General features: G+C 43.2%; 2 protein-coding genes across 3 annotated transcripts in view; one reads left to right on the forward strand and one right to left on the reverse strand.

The window, feature by feature from the left end:
- On the reverse strand, window positions 1–22,394 carry MBLAC2 (metallo-beta-lactamase domain containing 2). The gene is made up of 2 exons (XM_075541269.1): window positions 21,514–22,394; window positions 1–3,630 (listed from the first exon to the last, which is right to left on the reverse strand). The coding sequence occupies exons 1-2, from the start codon at window positions 21,965–21,967 to the stop codon at window positions 3,245–3,247; spliced, it is 840 nt and encodes a 279-aa protein (XP_075397384.1). The 5' UTR covers window positions 21,968–22,394; the 3' UTR covers window positions 1–3,244.
- The window catches only part of POLR3G (RNA polymerase III subunit G), a 56,067-nt gene continuing 51,820 nt past the window's right edge, over window positions 22,148–26,394 (forward strand). Inside the window, exon 1 of one of the 2 annotated variants that reach the window (XM_075541271.1) lies at window positions 22,148–22,611. The gene's annotated coding sequence lies outside the window, so the exon portion shown is untranslated. The remainder of the gene's footprint in view (window positions 22,612–26,394) is intronic. The other variant, XM_075541270.1, reaches the window with a different exon arrangement.

Consider the following 26,394-nt stretch of genomic DNA (forward strand, 5'->3'; position numbering starts at 1 on the left):
CAAATGTTTAGTTACACTTACCAGAAAATTAAAAAGACACTTTATGCATATGACATTCATATTACTATACATATACAAATAAATATACATAATCACTTATTTGACTCTATCAGGATAATACACACGAGTTTTTTTAATATGTTCTCGGTTAAAAGAAACATCAAATAAGGAAAAAGGATTTCCAAAAGGTTTAGTATTAGTAACACAAATAATAGGAATTACTTCTAAATGTCTTACATGTTGACAACTTGGAATGATTGTATATATTAATAAGGATCATAAATTATGACAAGGGCCACTGTCAGGGTGAAAATATGTATTTTAGTTTTTTTAAATATGCTATTCTTATATGTTCTAACATGTGATTTATCCATGGCACAGCTGGCATCTTAGAAAGTACAAATGCACTTGGCCAAATTTATGCTATTGTGCAGATATAAGAGGGAGAGCACAGGCCGGAAGGCAGAGAAACCTGTGCTTCAACACCAGCATTGTGCCCAGAGTTGTGTTGTGTAAGCTTGGTTAATGAGCTCTCTGTGCTGGGCCAGGAGTAATGAAACAACACACATTTGAAAGCCAAGCGCAGCCACTCAATGAGTGAAAAATCCTTTCCCCGATTTATTTATATTCAAACAACAGCTAAACATCACAGTCTCCTGTTATGGTATAATTTGAAAAGGTGAGGAGAAAAATTTAAAAATTAAAATATAAAAATCAACACGCTTTGAAAAATTATACTATTAAATAAAGAAATCTGTCAGTGGGCTTAAATACTTCCTAACAAAACCTAGTGCCTACTAATACCCTGATTTAAAAAAAAAAGAAAGAAAATTCCTAAAGTATGATAAAATGGTCAATGATTAAGGACTTTTGGTTTACTTTTGTGCTCTGATATAAAAATAATGGCTATATTTAAGGCTCCTTAAGTGATTGCTTGCCATTGCCCTGAACCAAAACTATATTCTGGATGTTGCACTGGCAGTTGAAGAGATCTCCTGCTGCCTTGCACCACCGCCCGGGAGAGAGTAGCACTCAGGACAGTCTATGGCTGAGCACATCGTGTCCCCCGTTCTAAGTGAAAGTTCACTTCCTGGCATGTGGCAGTACAACTCATCCATCATGAAGGAAGACAGACACAACACCATCTTTCACATGCTAAATACATGTGGTTTGAAGATAATGCAGTTCCTGGAAATTAAATTTAAATTGTCACAGGAACCAAATACTCTAGGCAGCAATGCCCACACCCCTTATTTTCAGCTATTTCCTGCTCTGGCCAACCTTCCAAAAGATCTCTTCTCCAGGACCTTTACTCCCAAACCTTGTGTCCCTCCATTTATGTCCCTCACATTTACATAAAATTTATATTAACCTCAAGTTCAATATATTATTATTTATGCTTCATTTTTGCCTTGGGCCTTCAGCTGAACTATAGTCTATTCCACCTTCTAACCTTCTGGCACAGTGCTGTGCATACATGTGTGTGACTATGTGTGTACACACAGGTATGTGGGGTGTGTGTGTGTGTGTGTGTGTGTGTGCGTGTGCGCAGAATGAATGTATACTAAAGAACGTAGGTGGCTGTAGGGAACCAAAAGTTTCCTAATTTTCCAGAAATCAAAATTGCTGACCTTTCCTAGTATTAAAAATTGATCTCCAAAGCTGTATCTTTATGCTTTCAAGAGTGGCAAGAATAAAAAGGCAGTGAAAAAGAACAGTTTCAAAGACCCTTCGTGGAATACTGCAAAAGGTTTTTAGTAAATTGTTAAGAGCACCAAACCAAAACATTTCAACAAAACCTTTCCTATGACTTTACAAATATCGACTTTTCATTCTATGAAAGGAATACTGAACAGGAAGGAATAGGTGTTGTGAATCAGGACAAAAAATGGCAATTCACTCTTTCACTTATCGAATGCACATTTTGTCATTATTCTGAACAGCCGGCTGCGGTATAGATGCACGTCATGTTAAGTTAAAAAGTGGTTAGTATCAAAGTACTGTAGGTCCCTATAGTTGTTTTGATACTATAAAATATGACACATATACTGAAGTTGCTATTTAATAAGAAATATTTTGTTCATAATAGCGGTTAATACTAAAATAGGATATAATAAAAAATTATTCTCAATGTGTATATTTTCAAGTTTGCCTGACAGTGTCCTCTTGAGAAATCTTACAATTTTTAATTAGGTTACAGACATTTAATTTTCACTTTTATGTTTGAAAATATTACACTGACATAACAAGCAACAATATATAGTAGCTTTTTACTGAAGCGCTTCTGCAGTTTATTATATTTAAAGCTTTGCAATAAAACAAAAACTGTACTTGTTACATAAAATTATACAACATGTCATGTGCGCTATAATTACATAAAGAATAAATAAACTGAGGCATAAAAATCCAGGCCTGTAATCATGGAATCTTTTAGCTGTCCTTCTAAATGTGAACTTACGTTTGTATTGAATTTATATTTTAAACCCAAGAACTTTCATCTTTAAGTAACATGCCTACTCCTCACTTAGAGACATGGTTATGTTCCAAAGACCAGGCTGTTACTTGAAAATTTGCATTATGTAAAAATGGAGGTTGATCACAACAGATGACAAAATAGAGGATGATAACATCATTGCATACTTGCCAAACCTGAGGTTCACGGCCCAGTATTGATACATGCATTAACCATTACTTTCATCCCACACCTTGGCCTTTGTTACTACTGCCAGACACACATCATTAATACACAAGATAATTTGATATAATGTTTCCCATTGTCATAAATGCCAAATATCAAATGATATAGTCAACAAGTGAGGCAGAGGTGTGAATTGAAAATACCCAAGTTCAGAGACCAAACATAAAACTCTCAATATATACCTTGAACAATTTTTTTATGGTCATTTGGAAACAATAGAAAACAAATGGAGGCAAAGGCAGTTGTCTTCCTACAAAATACTTCCTTGCTTTGCCATCGACGTTTATGTAGCTTCTTGGGCAATGGTAAAAGGTGAAAGGTTTGGCAAATCATAAACTCATTTTAGTGGTTTCTTTTTTTAAATAAAGATGAGAAACTTAAATAAAGAACTCTTTTTTTTGGCTTATTCATTCTCAATATAGTTTTTTCCTCTAACATACAGTATTATAAAAGCACTTCTTGAAGTGCTCGCTTTTAATCATCTCGAACAGCACAAAATGAAAGAGGATTAACACAGCATCAATCAAAATGAAGGATCAATAGATACTAGGGTGAGGACCTAGAATTTGCTACACGAAGGGCTAAACTTGCCAGAGATCGCATGGCGAAAGTGGAGACTTTGTGGCATAGACCAGCTTTTGAAATATAGTTGGAAGCCAATCGAAAGAGCCTTTCTGCACCAAAGGTATTGAAGTGCCCAGGAAGCACCTTCTCTACTAGGCCTCTGTCCACTAATTCTATCAGGCGTTCACAGGTTCCAACATAGTCGCTTATCCTGCTGTATGGGAGCCAGTCAATCGGTGATCCATCATACAGGACATCTCCACTGAAGAGGATCTTTCGGTCTTTGTCATGTAAGCAAATACTGCCCCTGGAATGGCCGGGCATGTGCATAACCGTGAGCTGTCTGTCACCAAGGTTGATCACATCCCCTATAAATGGAAACAGAGTTTCAGATAAACATATTATATACTTCACTCACTCACGGAATAAAAGAATACTAAATGGGTCAAAAGGGTTGGGATGGATGGCGCTAATTTTACTTTATTTCTTCAGATTTCTTAATGATGATTTTACAATAACTTGTCTATATTTCATTTCTACTGCGTGCTAAGGAGAGAATGTGTAAAACTAGTTCTATAGGTGGCTATGAAATGTCTCAGCTGTTTCTGCCATCAGTTAATTCGAGGGCAGTACGCTTCATTATTTTTTGGTTTTCGCTTGAGAAAATTAAGCTGTTACTTTGAGACCTTCAAAAACATTTAATGTGCTCACATAGGATGAAGATCTCTGTGGTAAATAGAATGATCAGTTTTTCAAAACATACCAGTATACTCGACCCAATCTGAGACTGCTACTCCAGTGAAGGATGTAATAATGGTGGCCACTGTGGGCCCCTGTGAGAATCCTTGCTTGGGAACTCAGCGCACATGCTGATGCTGTGGCCTCTGCTGCTGCTGAGCTAAATGACCCTGTCTCTGACCTGAGACCCTCACGTCTTCTGTCACAATCCATTAGACTGCTGTGGCAGGCTAATTTGCTTGTTTGCAAGAAGAGTAAAATCTCCTTTTCACAATGTTTGATCTTCGTGCCTTTAAGTAAATTCTGACTCACAGCAATCGATAAAACAGGGACCTGCCCCATAACTACAGAAGAAAATCTTTGTGATCTTGGGTTAGATAGAGTTCTTTGATATGGTATAAAAAGCATAAAGGAAACAAATAGTTGATTGCATTTTGGTCAAATTAAAACTTTGCATTCTTTAAGAGATATCCTTTATGCTCTAAGTTGTGAACGCAGCAAACTGGCATGAAGCAGGGCACCAGTGGAGAGGTCTGAGGGGCCGGCCCCAATCCCAACTACATGGACAGCTGTCCCTCCCCTCAGAAGAATCTACTTCAGAGGACAGCACTGAAGCTACAACTCAGGGAGAGGGGCAGGTCTGAATAGAGTACATGTGAACAAATGACAGGGGAGGAAGAGAGGAGCACATCGTGGACCACCAAGCCTTGAGGGTGATATCCCTGCTCAGAGCAGCCAATGCACTGAGAGGACCATATGGCCGGCCCCACTATGAGACATGACATCCCTCACTGACCCATGGCCCTATGGGGGACAACACTGGAGACACAGTGTGGGAATGGTGCCCAATCTGACCCCACTACATCGAGGCAAAACATTAAGGGTGTGCAACAGAACTACAAGGGGAGCAGAGCAAGGAAGTCCCAAGGGAATACCAAAAATAGAGTTTGGGGCCAGGGTGTGGCATCCCTTCAGACTCAACTGGAAAACATTCCTAAAGGTCAACAAACAGACCTTGAACTATTTACAGGCTTTTCTCTTTTTTTGTCATTGGTTTTGTATTGTTGTTGTTTTGCTGTCTTGTTTTTGTGCATATTATTATCTCTGAAGGTCTATCTAAGTAAGATGAGTGGGTTAAACAATCTGGAGGAGAAAACAACAGGACTGATGGTTCCCGGGTGACATGGGAGAGGGGGTATTAACAAAACCAAGGAAAAAGGAAAATACAAGTGATTCAAAATTGGTGGTGAGGAGGGTGTAGGAGGCCTGGCAGGGCTGGATGAAGAGCACTGTAACAAAGAGGAATTATGGAAACCCCAAATGAAGGCTGAGTGTGATAGTGGGACAAGAAGAAAGTAAAAGGAAATAGAGGAAAGAACTAGGAGGCAAAGGGCATTTATAGAGGTCTAAATACAGGTAGGTACATATGTAAATATATTTATATATGATGATGGGGAAATAGATCTATGTGCATATACTTATAGGTTTAGTATTAAAGTAGCAGATGGACATTGGGTCTCCACTCAAGTACTCGCTCAATGTAGGAACACCTTGTTTTATTAAACTGGCATTCCTTGATGCTCACCTTCCCAACATGATTGCTGAAGACAAAGTGGGTACATAAGCAAATGTGGTGAAGAAAGCTGATGGTACCCGGCTATCAAAAGATTTTAGCTCGGTGGTCTTAAAGGCTTGAGGGTAAACAAGCAGCCATCTAGTTCAGAAGCAACAAAGCCCACATGGAAGAAGCACACCAGCCTGTGTGATCACAGGTGTTGATAGGACCAGGTACCAGGTATCAAATAACAAAAAACATATCATTGTGAATGAGGGGGCGTGCGGAGTGGCTTTACACAATTGATGTATGTATGGATTGTGATAAGAGTTGTGTGAGCCCCTAATAAAATGTTTTAAAAAATAAATTAAAAGAGTTGCCGTTTTTGAGTTTACCCATGATTTTGATTGTGACAATAGGAGTGAGGACTTCCAAGTCCTTTGCACATTGGAGTAAAAATGAAAATCTCACATGTGTTCTGCATTGGGCTGCTAGTAGCAAGGTTCATAGTTTGAAATCACTAGGCACCACACGGGAGTAAGACAGGGCTTTCTTCTGTACAGGTTTATAGTCTCGGAAACTCACAGGGACAGTCCTACCCTGTTCTATAGGGTGGCTATGAATCAGCATTGAGTTGATGGCAGTAAAATTTGCTTTTTATGTAAGACCTGTTGTAGGGATTATGGAGCCGTTCAATATTAGCAGCTAAACCCAGGCCCGGGACTGACTGTAAAACAGACCAACAATTGCTCAGTCGTAAGTTGAAATTGAAGAAAATTAAAACTAGTACATAAGAGCCAAAACATGACCTTGAATCTATCGCATCTGAATTTCTAGAACATCCCAAGAACAGATTTTCTGCACTGAACACTAATGACAGAAGAATCAATGAGCTGTGGCATAACATCAAAAATATACGAAAGCAAAACCCCATATAAAAATCACTGCCATTGTGATAGTTAAGCTTTATTGTGCCAACCTGGCTGATAAACACGTGCGGTTAATTGAAGTGCGGAGGGATAAATGAGCCTTGCCTTTCTGGTCTCCTGTTCTCTCATGGTCAGACCAGTTGCGGCTGCCTTAGCTAGTTCTTTGCCTCAGCTGGCAAGGCTCACTTCCTGCAAGACATCCCTGAGAAGTCATCTGGACCTACCGTGATGCAGCCCTGGGTGCTGGGGCAGCTGCGTGGAGACCCCTGCCAGCACTCCGATGCTTACGAGATCATTGATTCAGCTTTCCTCCTGCAGCCGGCTTTATTGTGTGTGTTTTGTGAGTTTGAGGAGGACTTTGTAGATCGGTGTCAGACATATGGGCTAATATCAAACTTATATGCTTGGCCTGGATTGGGTTGGGATGCTTTCTCAATGCACACTTACCTTTTAAATACAACTCTCTCTTATAAGCATATGCGTTTCTGTGGATTTGCTTCTCTAGTCTCTCCAGACTAACAGAGTCATCAATTCTATAGGTCATCATAGGTTTATGAGGCTGTAACTCTTTAAAGGGGTAGACAGTCCATCATTCCCTTAAGAACAGCTGGCAGTCTTGAAGGCTGACCTTGCAGTTAGCATCCAACTCATAACCACTACACCACTAGGGGTCCTCAGAAGAGAGCAAAGAGTCATTAAAAGGGCAGGAAAGAAAGAAAAGGCCACAGTGGACATCAGAAGAGACTCTGAAATGTGTTCTTAATCATAGAGTGGGCAAGTCACATGGAGGAAATGGACCAAAAATTACAAAGGGCATCTTGAGAAGACAAAGTCAAATATGATGATGGAATTCGCAAAGACCTACAGTTAGAAAAGCAAAAAGGAAGAGCACACAATCTTGAAGAAGCCAGAGAATCAATGCCATTCCCCTTAGAACAACAAAAGTAAGAATTACATTGAATTACTTTGGAAACCATGCAAGTCAGAAGGCACTAGGATGAAACACATAAGGTGTAAGGAAATGACACACAAACACATAGACAACCGCAAAAACAAAGCCAGCCCCAATTCTGGATCTGTAGACATAGTGAAAGTGAAAGAAAAATAGAGATTTCACTCAAAAGTGAAAGAAATATAGGGATTTTATCAGACAAATAAAGACAGGTAATTTCTGCCGAAGACCTGCAATGCAAGAAATATTAAAAGATGTTCTTCAGAGAGAAGGAAAATTATAGGGGTCAGATACTCCAATCTACATTTAAAAAGAGCATTAGTGAGGAAATAAATGAAGCTAACATGAGATATTTCATTTCCTTATTTTTATTTATCTAGATGAACATTTTCTTTATAATAGCAACAATAAATGAGATATTTGTAGCTTATCCATAAGTGAAAACAATTACAGCAATATTTTAAAAGATAGAAGAGGGAATTTAGTAAACTTTACAAGGTACCTGTAGTACTCATGAAACTGTATAATGTTATTTGAAACTGAGAGGAATTTAAGTGAAAGATATATTGTCAACTGCAGTGGCACCACTACATTATTAAAATAAAATAATCAATTTACTGAAAGATGAGTAAAATGGGGACTATATAAAATAATCACAGACAGCAGACACAAAAAGAGGAGAAGATGAAAAAGAAACAAAGGCAACAGGGAACCGTTACAACCGTGGTGAACTTTAACACAACTATCAATAATCACTTTCATGTGAAGGCTCTAAATACATCAGTTAGAAAGAGCCTTGCAGTTGGCAGCCCAATGCCCAGGTGGTGCTGCCAGGTGAGGTTGGGCTACTAACCAGAAGATTGGCAGTTATCTTCACCGTGGAAAGCTTATAGCTGCAGATACCCTACATTAGTCAGAATGGGCTCAGCGGCAACGGGTGGACATAAGAAAATAAGACCCTATTATATATATTTACAAGAAAACCACTTTAAAAATAAAGACACAGTGTTGAATGACAGCTAGTTTAATTAACACGACCTATTTCATAAAATTGTTCTCTCTCTTAGCTCAAAAGGAGCCATGGTGGTGTAGTGGTTATGTGCTGGCCTGCTGACCCCACGGTTGGCAGTTCAAACCATCTGAGGGTTAACTACTGTTTTCTTACCATATAGAACAAAGAGCAGTTAGTTCTCAGAATGACCCACAAGAATCAGAGCGTCCTCGAGCCTGAGGTTAGAGAACTAGATGGCTTCCAGATATCACTGCTGACCTCTCTGACCAAGGACACAGGTTAAATGGAAGGACAATGCAGAACAAAACTAACTCATAAATGTGACCCCACTGCACTGATAGCGAATGGAGGTTCACCCAAATTATTGCCTTAAGGTACCCTTTTATCCTAGAGCTGAAGTACTCCTGGAAGTCACCATTTAGTCAAAAGAGAGACTGGTCTAAACACTAAACACCCATGAGGAATGTGCTACTTGGAACCATTAACTCTCTGAACCCAAATTGGGCAGCATTTAACCAAAAGCAAAGACTAGAAGGCAAGTGAGGCAGAGGAAGCTGGAGAGAGGGATGTGGGGGCGAAAGGAAATGAGCAGTGTGCTGGGACAGCAGCAAATGTTTAGGAACACTTTTGCTTATAAATTGTTGAATGGAGAGTCCCCAATAAAATGATTTTAAAAATTTTCTGAATGGAAACTAATTTGTAAAGTTGTATTAAAACACAAAACATTTTAAAAGAAGAAAGAAACAGAAAAGGGGAAAAATAGAGAAAGGTATATCATGCTAACATGAATCAAAAGAAACCTGGAGTCACTATGCTAATTTCCAATAAAGCTAACTTCAGAGTAAGGGAGATGATAAAGAATGGCATTTCATCATGATAAAGGGGACAATTCTCCAAGAGAACATAATGTTCTTAATGTGTATTCTCTCAAAATAAGTAAGGCAAAAACTGATAGAACAGCAAAAACAAATAGACACATTCAGTATATCTCTCTACTCCCCACACCTCTATCAGCAACTGACACGTGCAGCACATTAAAACCAGTAAAGAACATCTGAGGTGCACATCTTCATCAAGCACACCTTCATCAAGCACACCTTTATCAAGCACATCTTCATCAAGCAACTGAATTTGACCAACATTTAAAGACTGCATCATCCAACAGTAGAATATGCACGCTTCTCACGCTCACGTGGAAAATCCAGCAAGACAGACAGACCATTCTCAGGGCTTGAAAGACATTTAACACATTTGAAAGAATAAAATAATACAAAGAATGCTCTTGGAACAAGTTATGTAACAAAATGTCATCTGACCAAAAACTTGACAAAGTCAATTTTTCCCCATTATCATGATGTTCCCTTTTGGTCCAGCTGTAAAGATTTTTTTCTTCTTTACTTTTTTTTTGAGTTGCAATCCATACTGAAGGCTGCAATCCCCTCATCAGCAAGTGCTCCGAGTCCTCCTCACTTTTGCGCGCACGGTTGTGCCATCTGCTTGTCATAAGCTGCTCCTAAGCCTTCCTCCAATCCTGGTGCTCCATTCTTCTTCTTATGACCCAGCTTCTCTACTTATTTGCTCAGATCACATCAATAGATGCAGGAAAAGCATTTGACAAAACCCACACACTTTTTTCCCCAAACACACTAATTCTTAATTTAAAAAAAAGAAAATCAGTAATTGAGGAATAAAGGGTATTTCCTCACCTTGAGAAAGTGCATGTATCAAATACCTAAAGATAACATTTCACTTCACTTCTAGATACAGCTAGTATCCAGAACAAGGCAAGGATGTCCCTTCTCACCTCTTTTATACATCATATTGGGAGTCCTAGCTTCCAGTTAACACTTCACCTCTTATTTTGGTTTCCAGGTGCTGGAGGGTGAGAGGCAGGAGAACATAGGGGAGTGAAGCACTGGGGATTTTTAGTGTGGTGAAACTCTCTGCCCACTGTAATGGTGGATGGCCACCAAATGTAAACAACTGATAAGGTTTTAGTGACTAAATATCATTAGCTCTGTCATTACCTCGGGACTTTAAATACCGCCCCCCCCCCAATGTGCTGGTAACATTTACTAGTATAATTTCAATCAACTCCTGTTACAAGGCCCAGAATAATTGCTTTGTATATACTTTTCTACCTCTCTAAAAATCTGCTTCTATTTCTATATATTATTTCCCACATTCAGAGATTCTCATCAACTTCTGGATAAAACAATGAGGATGTAGCATATTTAAAGTACCCATCAACCCATATTTGTGTTTCCTAGACGATGACAAGGCATTCAACTGTGTGGATCATGGGAAACTTTGAGAAGAATAGGAATTGCAGAACACGTCATCGCCTGCATGCAGCCCCGCCACATAGCTGCATGAACAAAAGAAGGGACTACTGCCTGGTTTAAAATCAGGACAGTCATATGTCTTGGTTGTACCTTCCATCATACTTATTGAATTTGTATGCCGAGCAATAAATCAGAGAAAGTGGATTATATGTAGCATCAGGATTGGAGGAAGGCTTATTAACAACCCATGATATTCAGATAACACAACCTAACATGCTGGAAGTGAAGACTTTGCTGATGAAAATTAGGATCGCAACCTTCAGTGTGGATTACAACCCAGTGTAAAGACCAAAATCCTCACAAGTGGACTGATAGGGGACACCCTGGTAGGGCAAAAATAAGACTGACATTGTCAAGACTGTGTCTTGCTTGGCTGCACAATTAGCACTCATGGAAGTAGCAGTCAGACATCTAAAGACGCACTGCATTAGGTAAACCTGCTGCACACGATCTCTTTGGAGTATTAAAAAGCAGGGGTGCTGCTTTTAGGTCCATGGTGTGCCTGACCCAAGCCATGGTATTTTCCATTGTCTCAGATGCAAGTGAAAGTTGGACATTGAATAAGGAAGACCAAATAAGAAGCAATACATTTGAAATGAGGTGCTGAAGTAGACTATTCAAAATACCCTTGACTGCTAAAAGGACAAGCCAAATCTGTCCTGGCAGAAGTACTGCCAGAGTGCTTCGTGGAGGCGAAGATGGCAAGACTTTGTCTCACACACTTTGGACATGTTATCAGGAGAAATCAGCCCCGAGAAATGGACATCGTGCTCTCTAGAAATGGGAAAGCAAAAAGGAGGAAGGCCTTCTAGGAGATGGATTGACACAGTGGATGCCACCATGGGTTCGGGCCTAGAAACAGTTTGGGGATGGAGCTGGACCTGGCAGTGTGCTGTTTTGATGTGCATTAGGTTGCTAGGGGTTGGAACTGCCTTGGTGACAGCTAAACAACAATAGCCTCAATAATCTGCCAGCAATTGTCACACCAAACTTACTATGTCTAAACCAGAATCACTTGTCCACTCAAAAAAATTTACCGAACACCAACTACATGCTCGACTCTTGTAACTGCTGGAGATATGGTGGAGAATAAGCAAGGCATTGTTTATCTTGGTACAGCTTACATTCAAATGAAGGAAGCCCTGGAGAAACAAGTACATATGAACGATGACACCTGGTGATAAACCCTACGGGGAAAACCAGCAGAGCAAGTGAGCAGGGCAGGGAATTCTAGGCAGCGAAGTAGAGCATGATACGTAATTGTTGGGAAGGGACATCTGAGTGGAGACCTGAAAAAAAGATAGAAAAACCGCTTTGCAGGTTTCTGGGGTAAGAATGTTCGAAGCACGAGAAGTATAACATGCGAAGATCTGAAGTAGGAACATGCTAAACTTGTTCAAGGAATATGAAGGAGCCAGGGAATCTGAAGGGGAGTACTCACCGTCATCAAGTGAATGCTGACTCACAGCACCCACCCGTGGGTTTCTGAGATGGTAACTGTTCAAGGGAGTAGAAGGTCCCAATCTAATGTACAAAATATTAGATGAAGTAGAACGGCCTAGGGGCCATATCACACAGAAGTCTGTAGGTAAATATTAGGGCTTTGAGTTTCCTGGGGACTAGAGGAAGCCACTGGAAGGTGTTGGGAATAGTAGGGTAGCCTAACTTTAATTCCATGAGATTGCCTGACTATTGTATTAAGGAAGAGCCCTGGTGGCGTAGGGGTTACAGGTTGGGCTGTGATCCTAAAGGTCAGGAGTTTGAAACTACCAGCTGCTCCAAAGGAGAACTACAGGGCTTTCTACTCCCTGAAACACAGTCGCAGAAACCCACGGGCCAGTTCTACCCTGTCCTACAGGTCACCTTGGGTCAGCACCGATGCGATGGCACTTAGTTTGGCTTCACCTTTTGGATGCATTAGGAGAGACGGTAGAAGCGTAAGAGGAGAGGAGGCACGGCCTTTAGGAGGCTGCTGCAATAAGGTGGATGGGACCAGGGTTGCCTCATCAGTGATATGATTTTTGAAAACAATTTTAAAAATCTGTTGGTATTAAGAATACACATAGCCAAATACATGCCAATCCAACAGTTTCAACATATGCAACTCATTGACACTGATTACATTCAAGTTGCACATTCCCTCTCACCCTCCTTTTGAGTGGCTCCTCCATCACTAATATACGGCTCACTAACCTTTACGTTTCTTAACTAAGCATTCAAGTTAGCGTCAACTTGGTCCTACAGATCTTAAGAGAACATAATGGCGAATGCAGACTTCTTTACTAGTTAAGCTAAATTATCATTTTAAGAAAACTCTAGTTAAGGAAAACATTACTTCTGGTTTAAGGCACTGCTTTCCCTAGTGGGGGCTAGCACTCCCTGGGGGGTCCTGGACTGAACCAGGAGGACTGTACAAGCAGACACCTCTGCTTTATGCAGGATTATGGACTAGCTAGAGTACAAAGGTTTTTAAATGGCCACGGGAGTGCTGAGTCTTTTTTTTTTCCCTGAAAAGGGGGAAATAGGCTAACTAAGTTTGGTATCTATGGCTTAAGGTTTAAAAGATTATCACAGGGCAATCATTTCAGGCATTCATCTACTCTTTATAGCCCCACAAAGTTGGGAGTCCATGAGAATTTGAAGTGGTTTTTTTTTTTTCTTCCATTTCCCCTTTTTGATCAGAATTCTCTTATAGAATCTTTTATTGAAATCCTTAGTATTGGTAGCTAGGTAGCCACAGGAGTGAATTACCACATGGAAGTCACTGCCACACTTTAATATTAAAAGTTTTAATAGTCTACTTTGTAGGAGCTCTTAACCTTCCAGGTTGGGAACGATAATATTTTGTTTCTTTATGATGGGAATACCATTGAAATGTTACAATAAGAATGAATATTTAATCATGAAAGAGAACATTTATTCCAGAAGTATGAGGCTATGATTCTGAGACGAGGAGAATTAGATGGTGCCTAGCTACCACTACCAACCTCAATGAAAGGAATTTGAAAATCTTGACTATAGTGGTAGAAAATATAGACCAAAACTCAACATCATAAAAAAGACCAGGCTCAGGGGTCAGACAGACTGGTGGAACCCCTAGGGCTATGGTCCTTTGTCACCCTTTAGATTTGTACCTGAACTCACTCCATGGCTCAATTTTCAGGCACAAAATAGTTTAATAAGAGGAACAATAACAAGAGGTAGGTATGCACACTTTTGAATAATCAGTCATTTGCGACCAAAAGTCACATGTATCCAAGGACAAAGCTCTGAAGGTTTGGGAAATGAGGAAGGGAAAGGGAAGTAGTGATGTGGGTAAGCGATGTTATACTATGGGGACTGGAATCAACACATGAAAGAAATGGTGCAGGGACCTTTGAATGGAAAAGGATTTGCTCTGTAAACCTTGAACTAATTTACAAAACAAAAGTACGAGGAGGAGGAGAAAGGTAAAAGGAGGACAGAAGGCTTCACTTCAGTTAGGCCATGAGCAATGCAGAGGTGTATGGATTGAGTATGGAGTACAGGGGCAGGGATGCAAAAAGGTTGGTAAAGTGGTGGTGACCACCCTGGGGCGAAATGCTAAGGGCATGCCACAAGGCAGCAAGAGGAGCAAAGCAATGAAGTCCCCAGGGAATACCAAAAATTGACTTTGGGGACAGGGCGGGCACCCCGTCAGACTTGACCAGAAAACACTCCTAAAGGTCAACAACCAGACCTGCTACTATTTATAGGCTTTTCTTCCTTGTCCATGGTTTTTGTTGTTGGTGTATTTTCTTTTGTTGTTTTGTTTTGCTGTCATGTTTTTGTGCTTCTTGTTTCTGCATGGCTATCTAGATAAGATAGGCTGAATAAACAATCTGGAGAAAACCATGGGACTGATGGTTCCGGGAGGTACCTGGGAGGAGGGGGGTGTGGGGATAAGGAAGTGGGTGTTAACAAACCCAGTAATGGCAAGGAGGGCGTAGGATGGCTGGTAAGGCTTGATGAAGGGCAATGTAACCAAGAGGAATTACTAAAAGCCAAATGAAGGCTGAGCATGATAGTGGGACAAGAGGAAAGTCAAAGGAAATAAAGAACTAGGAAGCAAAGGGTATTTATAGAAGTCTAAATACAGGCATGCACATATGTAAATATATTTATATATAACTATAGGGAAATAGATCTATGTACATATATTTATACGTTAAGTATCAAGGTAGCAGATGGACACTGGGCCTCTACTCAAGAGTACTCCCTCAACATAAGAACACTCTGTTCTAATAACTTGACATTCTGTGATGTTCAGTTTCCCGACACTATTGCTGAAGACAAAATGGGTTCATAAGCAAATGTGGTGAAGAAAGTTGATGGAGCCTGGCTATCAAAAGATACAGGGTCTTAAAGGCTTGAAGGTAAATAAGCGGCCATCTAGCTCAGAAGCAACAAAGCCCACATAGAAGAGAGCACACCAGTCTGTGTGATCACGAGGTGTCGATAGGATCATTTATCAAAGAATAAACAAGCATATCATGAATGAGGGGAAATGTGGAGTGGAGACCCAAAGCCCATCTGTAAGCAACTGGACATCCCCTCACAGATGGGTCAGGGGGAGAAGACAAGCCAGTCAGGGCGCAATATAGCACCGATGAAACATACAGTTTCCCTCTAGTTCTTTAATGCTTCCTCCCTCCTATTATCATGAGCAAAACTGTGAGGACAAAATAGAACGGCCCGTTGGGTGTTTGAGACTGGACATCTTTCTGGGAGGAGAAGCCTTGTCTGCCTCCCTGTGGTGGGTTCAATGACTGCCTTAGTTAACACTATGAAACGTAGCCCATGACTCGAGCCGGGGTCTTTGAACTGGCCCTACTGGCAACAGATTCTGCTTCAGTCACTCTCACTCGCTGCACTTGGAAAGCTTTAAAATCACTAAAAACCAACAAACCCATGGCAATCTAGTTGATGAAGACTCACAGTGATCGACAGAACAGAGAACTGCTCTGGAGAGCTTCTGTGCTGAAAATCTGTCCGACATCAGGTAATTTAGGAATGGATCTTGTTGGCAACAGACTGTATTGTGGTCCTGTGTTTTTAAAAACCATCTTTTTTCTTTATCATTTTGAGGAGCTCTTAAAAATCTTATGCCAATCCCTCATTCAATTGTATCACGCACATTTGTACATATGTTGCCATCAACATTTCCAAAACATTTTTTTACTTGAGCCCTTGCTATCAGCTCCTCTTTTTTTCCTCCTCCTTCCTCCACTCGCGAATCCTTGATCAATGATATATTATTGTTATTTCACGTCTGCTGTCTTCCGTCACCCATTATTTGTTATTCACCCCCTGGGGGGCTATAGGAAAATATTTTCATTGCTTCTCGAATGCTGTGGCTGCATTACTTCTGTTGCCCCCTGACGATGACAATGATGCCCTTCAATACCCCAGCCACCCTGTGCTGCTTTGTTATTTCATCTTATGTTAGAGGATGTGCTCAGGTTTTTCTTTTTAATCATTTTATTGGGGGGTGGTACAATGCTTATCACATCCATACATACATCGTGTCAAGCACATATGTACATTTGTTGTCATCATTCTCAAAACATCTGCCTTCTACTTGAGCCCTTAACATCGGCTTATTTTTCCTCTCCCTCATGAACCCTTCATAATTCATAAATTATTTTGTCATATGTTATACTGTCCGATGTTTTCCCCCTGCTGTTCATCCCCCAAGGAGGAGGCTATACGTAGATTCTTACAATCGGTTCCCCTTTTCACCCCGCATTCCCTCCAGCCTCCAGGCATCACCACTCTCACCAGTGGTCCTGAATTCCCTGTTTCCAGTTCCTATCTGTACCAATGTATATCCTTTGGTCTAGCCAGATTTGTAAGGTAGAATTGGGATCATGATAGTGGGTGGGGAAGCATTTAAGAACTACAGGAAAGTTATGTTTCATCGTTGCTACCCTGCACTCAGACTGGCTCGTTTCCTCCCCACAATCCTGCAGTAAGGGGGCATCCAGTTGCCTACCGATGGGCTTGAGTCTCCACTCTGCACTCACCCTCATTTACAGTATGATTTTTTTTGTTCTTTGATGCTTGATACCTGATCCCTTTGAGAGCTCGTGGTTGCACAGGCTGGTGTGTTTCTTCCATGTGGGCTTTGTTGCTTCTGAGCTAGATGGCCACTTGTTCATCTTCAAGCCTTTAAGACCCCAGACGTTATATCTTTTGATAGCTGGCCACCATCAGCTTTCTTCACAACTGCTTATGTACACGTTTGTCTTCAGTGATTATATTGAGAAGGTGGGCACCCACTGATATGATTTTTTTGTTCTTTGATGTCTGATAACTAGTCCCTTCTACACCTCGTGGTCAGACAGGCTGGTGTGCTTCTTCCATGTGGGTTTGATGGTTCTCAGCTAGATAGCCGCTTGCTTATCTTCAAGCCTTTAAAACCACAGACACTATATCTTTTGATAGCCAGGCACCATCAGCTTTCTTCACCACATTTGCTTATGCACACATTTTTCTTCAGCATTTGTGTGGGGGAAGGTGTGCATCATGGAATCAGGCTTTTGTTCTTAACACTTACTTCACAGTTTTAAGATTAGGGCTTTGAACGATTGCTTGGAATATAACGCATAGGGTTCAGACTTAAACTTGACCATAGAGAAAGCATGGACAACTATTTACTTAAGGATGACACTACATCCACCTCTCAAAGTCTTGTTTTTGGATTAGGTGGATTTTCTAGAGAAGATGCTTCCAATATCTTCTCTGAGGGATAAAGGCCTGGCTTCTCATTCTTCTGAAAAAACAATTGGGAATACCGATATGACTTATTCATCTTGTTTCCATATTGAACCCCTGAGCTCAATATTGCTTTACACACCTCAATCAATAAATCCATTTTCTCTCCTAGGGGAAACAAATGGAGTGAAGGGTGGGGGCATTAATTTAGCAAGATGAAATCACAGGTGTTAACAGCTTCTTAAATATTTCTCAACCAATCCTACTTATTTTAGTGTCCCTCCCTAACCCTCAAGTGAGGTATCTGGTACTGTTACTTCCTGAGCTTGTTGAGCTTTAGCCACACAAATAGGATTGGCTTTTGATTTCCTGTTGATAAAGCTGCTAATTCACGTCTGCTTTCTATTACCCAAAAATAGTTGTCCCTGGCACTGTAGATTTATACTTACAACAAGCAACTCTTAAATACTCGTAAAACAAAGAAAACTTAATTCCTTTTGAATATAATCTTAGTGGAATTTGAGGAGGGAGTCAAATACCGACACCTGTAGTTTTTTTTTGCCTTCCCAAATTAGTCAATGAAAACCCAAGTGTCAGGTACATAAGCAAATGAGGTGAAGAAAGCTGATGGTGCCCGACTATCAAAAGATAGAGTGTCTGGGGTCTTAAAACTTGAAGGTAAATAAGCAGCCATCTAGCTCAGAAGCAACAAAGCCCACATAGAAGAAGCACACCAGCCTGTGTGATCATGAGGTGTCAAAGGGATCAGGCATAAAAGAACAAAAAATTGTGAATGAGGGGGAGTGCAGATTGGGGACCCAAAGCCCATGTGTAGGCATCCCCTTACAGAAGGGTCACAGGGAAGATGAGCCAGTCAGGGTGCAGTGTAGCAACGATGAAACATACAACTTTTCTCTAGTTCCTAAATGCTTCCTCCCCCTTTCTCCCCTCCCCCCACTATCATGATCCTAATTCTACCTAACAAATCTGGCTAGACCAGAGGATGTACACTGGTACAGATAGGAACTGGAAACACAGGGAATCCAGGACAGATGATCCCTTCAGGGCCAGTATTGACAGTGCAATACTGGGAGGGTGAAGGAGGGTGGGGTGGAAAGGGGGAACCAATTACCAGGATCTACATATAACCTCCCCGCTGGGTGATAGACAACAAAAAAGTAGGTGAAGGGAGACATTCGATACTGTAAGATATGACAAAATAATAATAATTTATAAATTATCAAGGGTTCATGAGGGAGTGGGGAGCGGGTAAGGAGGGGGAAAATGAGGAGCTGATATCAAGGGCTCAAGTAGAAAAAAATGTTTTGAGAAAGATGATGGCAACAAATACACAAATGTGCTTGACACAATGGATGTATGTATGGATTGTGATGAGTTGTACGAGCCCCCAATAACATAATTTATATTAAAAAGAGGAAGTAGAACGTATACATTGAATGGAAAATGAGACAATCACTTTGAAAAAAAAGAAAACCCGAGTGCCACTAGGTCAATCCACAAAGGAACCAGGCCTCATTCAGCTTTGCTGTTTATGAGGTCACCAAGAGCCAGGGCCAAGGCCATGATTGCTAACAAGTGATTTAAATCCACCACAAACCAGTCCCCAGAATATTTAATTCTGATGAATATTTAATTCTAAACCAGAATATTTAATTCTAATGTTGATTTAGAAAGTACCTGGACACCTCTGGGTAAACTGCAGACAGGAAATGGAAACTCGCATGGCTAGAAGTCTTCCTATCACTTAGTATTGTGAAAGTCAGTAAAGTGATGTGTGCTCATTCAAGAGAAATGTGCTGCATAAACATATGGAATATTGCTATCTTTTCAGATGGCATCATTTCACTAGCAACAATGTATTGTTTTTCTTGAAAATATAATGAATTGAGGGCTATGGTTATTCCCTCCCTTGTACTCCTTGTATTTTATTTTATATTTGCTTTGGGTTCATGAGTTCCATATTTAAAAAAAAAAAAGACTTGTCTCCTTGTGTTCTAACCAAAGTAAAGAAGACCCGATCTTCTGTGCTTTCTGTGATTGTGTAGTAACTGTATATATATTTTTAATATGTGTTTTATATCTCCTTCCAGCCATGTGGATTCTGTTAATAGCAAGTTAGCAGGCCACACAATGCAGAGACAGGAATATTCCTAAGGAGAGGAAGTGAGATACTACGGGAGAGGGTGAGGCATCCAGTTGCTAGTGAAAAGCATTTGATCACACAGAACTATCACCTTGCATGTGTTTTATAAATATTAAGCTCTGATTTCACACTCTGAAAAGACTTGAAGTATCACACAGGTAGTATGCGGTTCTTTTTGCAGCTCCAAAATGTGAATTCTACCATTCTCCTGGGATTCTCGTTTCTAACTGGACCTTGGGTCTCCAGCTATGACACCAAGCATGATACTCAGGTAACTTTTGAGCTCCCTCTTAATTTAAAAACCATCCCTATCTTAATCTACAATTATACCAAACATTCATCTAAAAATAATCCCTGTCACTTTTTCAGCCTACAGATCCAATTGCTGGCATGAGCAAAAGTAATTTAATTTTAAAATATTTTAATACTGATATAAACATTTTTTTTGCTATTACAGGTGCCAGAATAGACTCGGTGTATTGAATTGTATGGACATCTTACCCCTCAAAGTAGTAATTATTATAAAAAATATATAGTAACTAAAACTATATTTAGTGTAAATATTTTTATTTCCTATTGTCAGATAACCTAAGACCCTCATCTAAACTGGCTTTTAAAGATATGAACTATAATAAAATGATTTGGGGGAAGGGGAACAAGATGCAGAATTTTCCTCTTTTGTTTAAAATATCTCAAATTATGAAAATTAGATAAATGAATTTTTTGTAGTACTTCAACACTTGTGGTATTACTTGGTTAGACAGTGAGTTCTAGTGCCTCACGGTACGGTAGCATAAAGAGACGGAATAACGATGGTTTCAAGGTGTAAAGTAAAGGTTTTCGCATGCTACTCAGAATGATATTTCTACGGCAGGGTTTCTGTGTGGTCCGCATGCTCTCAGCTACTGCGCCATGACTCACACCCTAGCCTCCACCCCTATCTCGTTCTGGGGACGGCTCCTTCACTGCAGCTGAGTCCATGCTGACTCCTTTTATTGGGTGTCAGTGATTCTCAAATGTGAGGGGGAAATGCGATGAATAAAAGCCCTAAAATGAAAAAGGGAAATGCACACACCGAAGATTGTGCTGCGGCTAATTAACTCAGTGATTTAATTGCCCGAATGAGGGGCGGTCCTGTTGTATTCCGGGAGCTCTCTGAGCTCCATCGAGCTTTCAGAACCAAAGAGAACCATTAAACCGCATACCTCACCACCTTGAGAAATTATCCCCGTTTAACTTTGTTGTTATCAATTAGGCTTTGCTTTCTACCACCCCAGACGTAGAACATCACACAAGACTTGGGCACATACCAGTTTCATGTGTACAATCACGCCTTTCCCTCAAGCCTTTGCTTTCCTATGGCTTCCTAAGCCTACAGGTGGAAAATGCTCATGCCCGTGGCGACTGAGCAGAGCAAGTCCGCGTTTCTCAAGAGCATAGACCATGCCATGCACTCTTTATGAGGCTTGTTCCTTCCCAGTCTTATCACCACAGAAGCACCTAGAAATATCAGCTAGGTGCTGGGGGAGAGAATGGCAACTCCTCAGCCACAAATTCCCTGAAGTGTTACTACAGTACATGACACAGGACACCGACTAGGGGGTGGGGCAGCTCTCGCCTGCCTCTAGGAACCACTACACGGAGCCAAGGTTAATGGCCTCGGGCAGGCTTAAGCTGTGCTGGCCTTGGCTCTGGTTGGGAGGATGGCGTACGTGGGGCGTTTCTTTGGGATGCAATACAAACCCCTTTACAGCCACGCCGGCCTGCAACATGCATCCCCCTCCCTTCATGGCATAGCGCGCGCCCTTGGGGGCCCATTACCATCCTGCAGGATGAGGGTGGGCTGCACCGCCTGCACTCGGAACTGCCTGGCCCTCCAGCCCGGGCTGGGCGCTCGTACCACCTCGCTGTCGGACAGCCAGGTCACCGTTTCAAAGTTGTCCCCGCGAGCCAGCGCCTCGGCCTCGGCATGGTGCACAGCTACCCGGTCGAACTGGTAGAGGCCGCCGGAGTGATCGAAATGCACGTGGGTGGCCACGGCCAGCAGCGGCCGGCGTTCCTCGTCCTCCTTGGCCCCGCGGTCCTGCAGGAGGCCGGAGGAATAGAGATACTCGGGGAGACTGCGCAGCCCCAGGCCCGTGTCGATGACCACGTCCTGCTCGGAGCCGCGCACTAGCCAGATGTTGGCCCGGTTGCCCGACTCGTAGAAGCGTTCCTGAATCCAGAAGATGCCGTCGCCCAAGGATTTGTGGGCGTACCACTCGAGCGCGGACATGGTGAGCCAGGGGTGCAGCCAAGCGGGTGAGTGTGCGTGTGGGGGTGCCTCCTGCGGGCTGGCACCGAGTGCGGCCAGGGGCTGGCGCAGAGCGAGGCGGGGCGGAGGACGCGCGATGGAGTAGGCGGGCCGGGGAGCAGGAGGAGGAGGAGGGGGAGGAGGAAGGGTGTCTCCCTGTAGAGCCGCAGAGGCGGCGCCGCTCGCACCGGGCGTAGGGGCCCGGGCAGGGTCTGCAGCCGCAGCGCGGTCGCGCTAACGCAAGGACCAGGCCGCTGCCGGGGAGACTCGGAGGACCCCGGGGCCCGATGGCAGAGGCCGGGAGAGAAGCGTGGGTGGCCGCTCGAGTCCGCCCACCAGTGCGCAGCGGCCCGCACTCCTGTCCGGCCTACCTGTTGGAAGGAGGCTTACGACGGCGCCTGCCAAGGGACAAAAAGCCTCTGCTCGGGGGTGGGGCTTAGGCACGCAGTGGGCGGGGCTAGGGAGGCGTCTGCGCGGGGCTCCCGGGCCGCGTGGAGGGCGGAGCGCGCGTCTTCCGAAGTGGGACCGGCCGCCCGCAGCCTCTGCGCGCTCTGCTCGCACCCTTTCTCTGCCAGCCAGCCCTGCTTCAGCAGAGTTCTGCCTGCACCACGAGCCTCGGTGCACAGGTAACTGAGCAGCCATCGGGGCCGTGGGTCCGGGTGCGCACGGCAGAGGGAGTGTGAGGGGCACGTGGAGAGAGCGGGAGGAAGTCCTGGGCAGATATTCTTTAAGGAGCCTCTGCTTAGAGCGCTACTGGGGGATAGCGCTACCTCACCTTGCCCTGCTCCCTTTAAAATCTTCTAAAACGCCCTTCCCGGGTCTCACCTGGGCTCCATTTTCTGGGACTATTGGCGGTGAGTTAGACGAGGATGTGTTTTACCGGAGGTAGCAATTTTCCAAAGCCTGTGGTCTGGTACATGATTTGTGCAGGCACTAAGTCATTGCGGCAGACTTGCAGCGGAACTGTTGGCTCTTTACTCTGTGGGATAGGGTAAGGCTTTTCTTTTCTAAAAATAAACATCGCGTCTTTTCTCTAGCTTCTCCCCATTTCTTTCCCTCCAGTTGATTGACTCTTTGAAGAGAGCACAGAAAGTTGCCCGAGAGGCTCCGGGGAGGTGGAGGCGGCTTGTGAGGACGGGAAAAGTGCTTATTATCTGGGTGTGGCCTGCCAGCCGCACCAAATCACCTCCACTATTAATGCCCAGTCTCTGCCCCTCCTCCCCTTGCAGCTATTACACGTTCATTTAGGCTTCAAAAATTCCCTTGAGAACTTGACTAACTTCCCACTCAGCCAGAGGAAAAATGTATTAAGAGACCCACGAGACAGCATTAGAAAAGATAATTATGAAAATCCTTATTGGCAACTACTGGAAAGGTGTTTAGGTGCTTGGTGGAGCTCTGGCCTCTCAAAGATGTTAACCCTTTTGTGATCTGTGGGACAGGCATCATCCATCAACCTTTTCAGCTTCTCAGGTTTCTTGGGAACCTGCTGTCCCACTTGTAGTATGAGCTACCACTTAGCAGGGGGGGGGGGGGCTGTGAATCTGTAGAAATGGGTCTCACCTCACCTTACCAATCCTATCATCAGAGCCCACCTGGGATCTATCAAAACTCTTGCAGTTAATACTGAAAATATTTCCCCTTTGCTTAGACATGGGGCGTGCTAACTGGAAGGTTGGTTGTTTAAACCCCCCAACTGCTTCTCCGGAGACAGACCAGGCTGTCCACCCCTGGAAACATTCACAGGGTCTCCAGGAGTCAGAATCAACTGATGGTAGTGGTTTGATTCATTCATTCTTGAAAATACAGTCTATCGCCACACATTTCAAAGCAGGAAAAAATTAGGTTCTAAAAGGGTTAACCAAGTAAAAGGTTACTCAGTCCTGACTTTAGGGACATTTTATTTCACAAATCGATTTTGTTGTTGAGAATACACACATGGTGTGCACCCCTTCAGTCATCTCTACATACACAGGCAGTGACGTTGTCTACGTTCTCCACATCGTGTGATGAGAGTTGTTCTCTCGTCGTTTCTGAATTGTCACTTTCTCATTAATGTGAACTCACATCTCCTTTGATTTTGTGTGAATAGTTCTTAAAAGAGCATAATGCTCAATGAAGAGGTTTGTTTTTTGTTTTTCTTTTTAATTAAACCACTGGGTTCAGGAAGACAACTGGGAGTCATTTTGGTTTAAGTTGTAAAGATCATCTGAGGACAACAGTGTCAGGGGTTTATTTGGCCCATATGGGGGTATTCTATGCAGATCTGCGCTTTATCTTTCCAGAAGCAGATTGGTACTTCTTTCTCCCTTGGACTGCCTGGTGGGTTTGAACCACTGAGCTTTCAGTTAATAGCTGACCCTCAACCACTGCTCCCGAGGGCTCCTTAGATAGAGCACCCAAATAAAAAATTTGTTCCATCAGTCAATTCCACCTCTCAGTGAGCCTCCCAGTAGAACTGCCCCGGAAGGTTTCCAAGGTTGTAACTCTTTGAGGAAACAGACTGTCAGGCTTTTCTCCTGTGGAGCTGCTGGTGACTTTAAACCACCGACTTTGTGGTTAGCTGCCCGGTCATACATTGGACACTACCTGTGAGGTCAGCTCTTAACCACCACCAGCGTCTATGTGAGAAATGAGGCTTTCTCGTCCGATTAAGATGTACAGTCTCTAAACCCACAGGGGCAGTTCTATTTTGTCCTATAGTGTGACTCTGACCCGGAATGGACTCCGTGCCAGCAAGTTGGGTCTTGTAAGAGACCAAGGAGCCCTGGTAGTGTAGTGGGTTAGCAGTGGGGTTGGCAGTGTGAACCCTCCAGCGCTTGGCGGGAGAGTGAGGCAGCGATCTCCTCCCGGAAAGACTTGCAGCTTTGGAAATCATAGAGAACAGGTCGACTCAGCCTGACGGGGTCCCTATTAGTCAATAATTTATGAGTACCAGGGAGTGTTGAGGAATGGCTGTGCTTAGGAGCTGCCTAAATATTCTCATCAGAGAACTAGTGCTCCCCTTAGCATGGGTATTTTAGCCTTTAGACCAGCGATTCTCAACCTGTGAGCCGCGACCCCTTTGGGGGTTGAACGGCCCCTACACAGGGGTCGCCCGATTCATAACAGTAGTGCACTTACAGTGATGAAGTAGCAATGAAAATAATTTTATGGTTGGAGGTCACCACAACATTAGGAACTGTATGAAAGGGTCGTGGCATTAGGAACGCTGAGAACCACTGCTTTAGACAGAGGGGAACTGCCTTCTAGCACAGATTCATCCGATATTTCCTTTGCCAGGATCTGGTTATCGATGGGGATAAAAGGCAAGTCTTCAGAGGGCCCTCACCCGTCCCGACCCTAGTGCCTGTGCCACGTTTCCCCTAGAATATCCTTTCCTAGTTCTCTACGTGGCTCGGACGCTCACATCCGAGTGTGCTCACATAGCACCCATACCGGAGGACCGCCTCAAACCCGCGTTCCACAGCATGCCCATGTTTCCTGCTTTGTGTTCTTCCTGTCACCTATACCTGACCTTTTCTACAAAATTAATTTCTACCTGCTTACTTTCCACTTCTTGTACTGAACTGTGAGCCCAGGAGGGCAGAGGCTGGCACAGTGGTTACGCATTGAGCACAGGTTAAAGCCACGAGCTGCTCCTCAGGAGAAAGAAGAGGCTCTCTACGCCTCTAAAGGCAATGCGCAGAGGCATTTCTGCCCTGCCCCGCCAGTAGGGTCGCTATGAGTCGGCATCGACTCGGAGGCAGTGAGTGTGGCTTTAGTTTGATGGCCGGACACTGGAGGGTGCTAAGGAAAGTGTGGCTGGAAGAAGCCAGAACAAGGGTGCAGCCCTTGGGGAACCCTGAGGAAGTGGGGCCTGCCGGCCGCTGTGCGGTGGAAATGGTCGCACGCACAGGGCGTGGCGTTTGCAGGGCGGGTTCGAGTTGCTAGGATGTTTCATGTGGATGTGGAAAGGGCACTCCTGGCAGGAGGTTCACTGCAGGCAAGAGCTGGGGCCAGCAGGGCGTGGCTACAGCGCGGGATGCTGGGGCCAGCACAGAAAGCTAGACGCATATGCACCGCTGGCTGCTAGTTGAGGAAGAGAGTGCCACTTCATGATTGATATATGAAGCGGGAAGTCCACCCGAGGGAGAGTTATTTTTTTCTGTTTTAGAGGTCCAGATCAGCCAGGTGAAGACCTAAACTTAAAGCAGAGATGAAGGGGAACATTTGGGAGAGGACAGACAGTGGACACCGTTGTCAACAGAGAGAACTGTCCCATCGGTTTTCCTTGACTGTAATCCCCACAGAAACTGTTGGCTGAGCTTGAATTTCCCAGAGAAGGAGAGCAAGTTCCAGCCACCGACCTTTTTGCCAGCAGCCGATCGACTGCGTGTTTCAGATCTGGAGACCAGGGGAGAAAGAGC

This window comes from Tenrec ecaudatus, chromosome 2 (assembly GCF_050624435.1).
Source record: "Tenrec ecaudatus isolate mTenEca1 chromosome 2, mTenEca1.hap1, whole genome shotgun sequence".
In the NCBI taxonomy this organism is placed as follows: Eukaryota; Metazoa; Chordata; class Mammalia; order Afrosoricida; family Tenrecidae; genus Tenrec; species Tenrec ecaudatus.